General features: G+C 33.9%; 1 protein-coding gene across 1 annotated transcript; it reads right to left on the minus strand.

The window, feature by feature from the left end:
* Nucleotides 1-1465: 1465 nt before the first annotated feature.
* Nucleotides 1466-6123, minus strand: cabp5b (calcium binding protein 5b). Its single transcript, XM_055005161.1, has 6 exons — nucleotides 5900-6123; nucleotides 4973-5003; nucleotides 4299-4442; nucleotides 3650-3759; nucleotides 3317-3464; nucleotides 1466-3126 (listed from the first exon to the last, which is right to left on the minus strand). The coding sequence occupies exons 1-6, from the start codon at nucleotides 5948-5950 to the stop codon at nucleotides 3098-3100; spliced, it is 513 nt and encodes a 170-aa protein (XP_054861136.1). The 5' UTR covers nucleotides 5951-6123; the 3' UTR covers nucleotides 1466-3097.
* Between the last annotated feature and the right edge of the window lie 1197 nt (nucleotides 6124-7320).

Raw genomic sequence — 7320 nt, forward strand, 5'->3', positions numbered from 1 at the left:
AATAATGAAACCAATTTTGACTTGTGATTAGATCATTTTTTTACTATACAGACTAAAAAGAATTGTAAGACAAAAGAAAAATTAGAAGCAGACATAAGAAAATAGAAGAATCTTGGATTAACTATGTCAAAAGAGTAAAACACTTGACACAGTATGGCTAATTGTATTGTGGAGCTCTTAACATACATAATAAAATAGTATGGGAAACATTTTCTGACAATATTTACTTATTTATTTAATGAATAATAATATTAAACTATAAATGTGCTTATTTTAATGGAAGTTCAAAATGGCCAAAGTCAGTGTTATGGGAAAAACAAATTGTTTGAAGCCAATTTATTTCTCTTTAAAACACTATGATGAAAATTCTCATTCATTGATTAAGTTCCTGCAGTTTTTTTTTTTTTTTTTTTGGTAGATGTGAATTAGTGCAGTGATTCTGTCTTATCTGCCATCTGTTCATCTGAGGGTCCCATGATGAGGATTACAGAGCCTGAACTAATCCACCCTAGAGAGACAGATTATTTCCGAGATTGTTTAAATGTAGTTGCATGTATGTTGTCTCATGATGCATGATTCATAGAGCAACAGACATCGACTCTGTGAGATGTAATGGGAAGCAAAAATATGCAGTTGTCACATAATATAACAACAAAAAGTGAGTATTACAGTTGGCATTAAGGAATTTTCAAGAAAAAAAATAATGTCTTAAATTTGCTGTTCAGGACATAATCAGATTTAAGACACATTTTCAAGCCAAAAATACCATCTGTAACATAAATGTTAATTGTAATTATATTTTCCTTGGACAACACATTAAGGATAGAACACTAATTTTCAATGGTGCCAAAGCACATACAATAAATGCATTCAGACTTAAAATCAAACAGAAATACTGGTCACCAAGTACATTAAATAAATAGAGTTTTGTTGCATCACAGCGATTGTATCGTTTCACTGATTCTTTAACACACAGCATTGTTTTTCACTTGGTGTTAGGCTGAAGCCTTTAAAATATAAACAGCTTATTTCTTTGAAAAAATAGCTTTTGTGACACCTGGCAAGTTCCGTGCTGTTCTATTGTTATCCAACAGCATTAGCAACTAGAAAGGGATTTTTTTTCAAATAAAAGATCCCAAATGAACAACGTGGTTGGAAAATAAATCTGCTTTTGCTGTTGCTGGCAGTTTGCCATTCAGAAATAATATCAGTCACACTTGAATTGAGATTAATCTACTCAATATATGAAATATTTTATCATTTAGACTGAGTTAAGCTGTATTTAGTTAAATATGTGATGCAGAGAACTACGTATGTATTTGTATATGTATATAATCTGCTTAAGTGCAGGTTAGCACTCAACAATCACTCTTTCACATTAAATAGTGACTGTATAGTTCATTTTTTAATGTGTGTTTTTCGGACATGCAGAATTTCCCATAGAAAAGAAATTAAAATGCATAAATACGGTGCTGTGAGGTTTTGGATTTATTTTTAAATAATTCAGTTTGATGTAGCTGTGCAGCATCTCACTGGGAGGAGTTAGGATGCAAGGAAGAGATGTGAATTAGAGAATGGAGGGGAAATGTTAGCAAACTGAAAAGTACCCACAGTGTCCATGCAAATCTATATATATCCTTGTATGAGTAAGTGACTATCAAATCCATCATCTATACAAATTAAATCATCTTCTTTCTGGGTCAAAAACAACAATTTATTTACAATAATAATGAAAAGGTCACCTATATTAGTACTTATGTAGGGAAAAAAAAGATATTCACAACATACACTACGTCACACGTGTTACACCATGTTTAATATGGCAGTGACCCATATCTAACAAACAAACAACACAGTAAAAGTAATTTTGACAGCATTTGGTTTGGTTGGTAAGGCCAGTATAGCAACAGCACTTCCACATTGAGGTCGTTCCATCTCAAATCATCAGTGTTTTAGAATAATTTCTGCTCGACTATCTCTGATTCACCTGAAATATTTCTAACATAAAAATAAATATATAAATTGCCTGTCAACCCACTTTCAGTACATTGCTTTTTGCACTTTGAAAACATGGTGATGTTTAAATGACAATATAACTATAACTACTATATAACTATACTACTTTAACTATTAGGAATTAAAGCCTGAAATGTTCACAATTTCTCATCTCATCATTGATTCAAAATCTGCAAAACTGAACAAGTAAATGTAAAATTAATTTCTGCTTATAGGTGATTTCAAGCAGAAAAAACACAGAATGAAGTCTCATTTTTGAGCACACTAACAAAATAATTGATAATGCAGAATCCAAATAGTGATATTTTCTGAACTGTATGCAGTTGAATGTTACATTAAAACATCAAAAAACATGCTGAATACTTTTTAAAATGACATACCTGATCACACAAATATGAATCAATAGCATGATGAGAAACGAAATGAAAAAAACTGCTTTTATCTTTAATAGTTCCTGAGATATTGTTGTTCAAACAATCTCAAATTTCAATGTGCAATGAAATGTGCTAAAAGTGGGTCAACAGGCATACAAAATATTATGTTTTTGATATATCAGTCTAAACTTTCACAGGTACAATATTAAATATCAGTTGTTTATGATTTAAAAAGTTTCAAGTAATTCAGAGATGGATAAGCAGAAATTCACTCGTAGTTTGAGATAGAATAATCCAGATCAGATTAATTCTCTCTGTCAACATCTAATTTCACCTCTGACAGCTATTTTATCAGCACTGAACCCATATTAATGTGTTCTTCCTTTAAAAACAGCTAACAATGACATTTACACTCACTGCTCACAGGGGCAGATCTGAGGGATTCAGGGCAAACCGGATGACAAATTATTTAAAGCTGCTGTGCTGAAATACTGAAAAAAAAAAAACTCTCCATGGAATTCACATCCATTAGCTTTAACAAAGCAAACAAACAAACAAAGAACCCATCTTTGTTGACTTAAAACTAATGAATGACTTAAATAACAAGAAAGTAAAGTGATTCATAATATGTAAACTGTCATCAGCATACAATTTAATAAAAAAAAAACATCCTCTCCATTCACAGTCATCCATTCATCATGTTCTTCTTATGTCCTTGACATCATTTTCACAAACTCTGTGAAAATAAGCAAAAAGCACAAGCGAAACCAACATTATTCAAGACTGTGACGCTTTAAGATGACATAAAATTAAAGCTGTTTGACATGACAACACATTTTTTAACTTCTTTGCCTCACTAAAGAAATCCTAACAGACTATAAAGGACTGTAAGATTAAATCCGTTATGTTTTGTGCTTGTGTCTCACCCTCAAAGTCAACTGTTCCATCTCCGTTGTTGTCAGCTTCCTTGACAATTGCCTCGATTTCCGTTCTGCTGGCATGTTCCCCCAGTAGTTTTATCATAGCATGTCTCAGCTCATCAGATGTGATGGCGCCATCTCCATCTATATCAAACTGCATTAAAAGGGAAAAAAGCCAGAATATCGCAAAGATGTAGGACTTTCTGGTGACATACTTTAATGGTAGCGCAGTGTTTTGCCAGATTTGAAGTTTCAACTTTTAAAAAATAAGTTTATTCATGTCCACTGTGAGGTGCGAAAGACAACAAAGAGAGGGAAAAAAGAGGACACTGATCTCACCTCCCTGAAAGCATCTTTGAGTTCCTTCAAGCCAATCATCCCTGCAGTTTCATCCAGCAGCTTGGGGGTCATTAGTTCCACAAAATCTTCAAAATCTACCCGTCCTCCTGCTGTGATAAGACAGATGATCTAACTAATGTAACCGAAAGCTGGCTGTAACAAGGAAATAGAGCTCTCTCGGGGAAGTTATTCTCCTTGTTCTGAGTGAAGAACTGATCTGTGAAATTAAGTACTTGCAGCACGTGATGTTGTGTCAGGTTTCATAAATGCGTACAAGGTCACATAAAATAACATACAGTAAACGAAAAGTCGTGTTACTGTTATGCACATTTAGTCAAACACATAGGAAGCTTCTGTTGAACTGGAAAGATGTAGATGACAAGACACACGTCCCTCCAGACAAATTATCTTAAACTTTACAAAAAATAAATAGTCATGTTAATTGAAAATATAAATATAGTAAGAAATTTTGGTATTTTACTTTACTTACATTGCTATTGTGAAAGTTTTTCTTTAAAGAAATGTCTCTGTTGTATTTGTCTCACAGTACATTCTATGAAGTAAAACATGCTGGTAAGAAATAGGGAAATGCACTTTAATTCAATGCATTTCAACACGTATTTTGCTTTCACTTTATTCTTTGACTCACAGTTCATGTTGATGTTTTGGCCCAGCTCTATCAGCTCCATCTCAGTTGGCATGTATCCCATGGTCCTCATCAGATTCCCCAAATCTTTACAGCTTATCAAACCGTCCTTATCCTTGTCAAACTCCACAAAAGCCTCACGTAACTCTAGACAGCAAACAGATTCAGGGAAAGTGAGAACTGCAGGTGGCTTAACTATGAAAAGATTTTTTAAAAAGCATTTATTATTCAAGACATTAAAGGTCCCATGTTGTGTATTTTTCAGTAAATTAATGACAGTCTCAAATGCCTCAGAAGTGGAGTTTTTCAACTCAAAATACTGCAAATATGGTTCATTTCACCGTGGCTGTATAACTTCTGGTTTTAGCGCTGTCTTAAATATGATGTTTTGCTCTGAAAACTAATGAGCTGCTGCTCTTTTCAGCGTGAACATGCTGCCAACCACAGTTTTTGCTGGGTGACTATAGGTTATTTCGGTGTTACACAGCTCCTGGGTTGAATTCTTACTCACTAATTGTAGGGGGGTTGGAGGAATAGCAAAATGTCTTCATATCTTGATAGATTTTTTTTTTTATGCTTCCAAGTTTAGAAAAACCACAAAACACACAATAAATAGCAGATTTTTACCACATGGGACCTTTAACAAATGCTCATGAAAGTGTGAAAAATAAAATTACCTTCTATCTCATCCTGTGTCAGAGTTCTTGACTTTAATGGTAAGATGGCATGAAAACAAATATGGTTTGAGGTTAAGTAGTTTATCACAAAATTGAATGGTTCAGTGAACATTTCCTTAAATACAACCAAGCTAATATTCATCTGTAGTCTGTGGACAGCTGTCACCCTAAAAGCCATCATCGTTTTACCTAGAACACTGTGTTCTTGTGTAAGACTCCTTAGGCATCACATATAAATATATAAATAAGTATTACAATTTGCATAACTTTCAACTGTCCAATTTACTTATTTTTAAAAAATGATTGCAGAAAGTAAATCATTTTGAAGCAAAGATATAAATTAGTGCATACGTTTGAAAAGTGTTGGAACATTTTTCTTTACTTTTACAACTTTTTAAACAAGTTATATAACATTACACACTCAAAATACGTGTTCATGTCTTTGAAAAACATATGGCAGAACTTTATTTTTTTATCTTTACTAATGTACTCAAGTGTATTACTGTATGTTTTAGCATGACTATTTAACTGAGTCTGTGTCATTTATTCAATAGTTGTTTGAAACACTTTTTCACAACTTGTGATTACAAGTTTACATTTTCAATACGTTTCAATTACTGGAAAATAAGTGATTAGTGTAGAATGCAGTCTATGTAAATGTGTTTCAGTTGTCTATAAAGCACGATAAAATACAATATCATATATATGAAATTAAGTACAAAGTACCTTCCCGAGTACCATAATTTATCAGGTAAAAACATTTCCAACATTTGCCATTTGCCAGATTTATTTTATTTTCCCATTAAACAAACAAACAACACAAATATACCTAATTAATTTCAGATTAATCAAGAAAAATATTATAAATAATTCATAAATCTATTACATCAAACTGTACTGCCAAATCACAAAAGCACTTTGACTTACTTGTCTTCTTGTTCCTCCTCTGAGAAAGATGCAGGCTTGTTTAACACTCATGATCACAGTCAAGTTGTATTTGTGAATTGCTTTGTTTTTAAAAAGATAAATTCACTGTGTTATCTGCCACTATATCATTTGCTTTGTTTTTGCAGTGCGAGCATGTGTGCATAAACCGCGATCAGCAGTGATGTGCGTTTGCCAGGGATGAGGGATGAGGTCTCGTGTGGATTATCTCTGCAGCTTTGGTCTGGAAAAGAAAGAAAGAAAGAAAGACGGGCTTAATGCTGTGCATATACACAATTTCTCACACATAGTCAAACATCAGAGCTGTTTCCAAAAAGCTTTAGTGCATAACGGGTACCATCAGTTTTTAATTTCTGTAATAAATACAAAACAAATGTAATACAAAACAAGAGTGTTATTCTGCAGCTGTAAGGTTTCTTAATAAATTAATATTAACCTCAGTGGATGCAAAGGATTTATCACAATGGTCTGTCTCAGCAAGTTAGCACAAAAAAATAATGAATGACTGCTGCTCTCACAAAGCCTGTTCACTCTATAGGGGAATATACATCACCAGACTATTATAGAACCATAGAAAAAGGACTTTGGCATAATTAAAGGCTCTGTGCAACTTAAGAAGATAGTCCTGCATCTGCACGCCATCGTCGCATGTGCAGTCAAACTGTCTGTTGCGCTGCATAGATGAAATGAACATCGATTTGCTCACTACAAATCAACATCAGATCATCATGTAATGCCATGAGATCATGTTATTTATTTATTTTCATATCTTTTTACATAACAAATCTCATCCTGTTCATATACATTCCATACAGGCAGATTAACTCCACTCACCACATGAAATAGAATCACATTTCTCTTTCAATGGAATCAGGTGTAAAAACTGGTAATGAAAATAGCATTTATCATGGGAATATCATCCCAATGTACTGTATATTCAAATAGTGAGGTGCTAAATAGGCTGTTCAGAGCTATGGTGTCTAACAAGAAGTGGAGATGTAACTTATACACTGCCCATCCAAAAAAAGTTGCACTCTAATATTTTGTTGGAGTTTGAGTAATGCACACATTCACCATGGCATTGTTTCGATAAGCCTCTGCAGGCTCACAGCATTTATTTCTGTCCAGAGTTGCATTCATTTTCTGCCAAGATCTTGTATTGATGATAGGAGAGTCGGACAGCTGTGCAAAGTCTTCTCCAGCACATCCCCAAGATTCTCAATGGGGCTCAGTTCTGGACTCTGTGGAGGGAAATCCAAGTGTGAAAATGACGTCTCATGCTCCCTGATCCACTCACAATGTGAGCCCCATGAATCCTGGCATCTTGGAATATTCCTGTGCCATCAGGGAAGAAAAACTCCATTGATGGAAAGACCTGGTCCTTCAGTATATTCAGGTAGTCA

Source organism: Amphiprion ocellaris, chromosome 19 (genome assembly GCF_022539595.1).
Source record: "Amphiprion ocellaris isolate individual 3 ecotype Okinawa chromosome 19, ASM2253959v1, whole genome shotgun sequence".
NCBI lineage: Eukaryota > Metazoa > Chordata > Actinopteri > Pomacentridae > Amphiprion > Amphiprion ocellaris.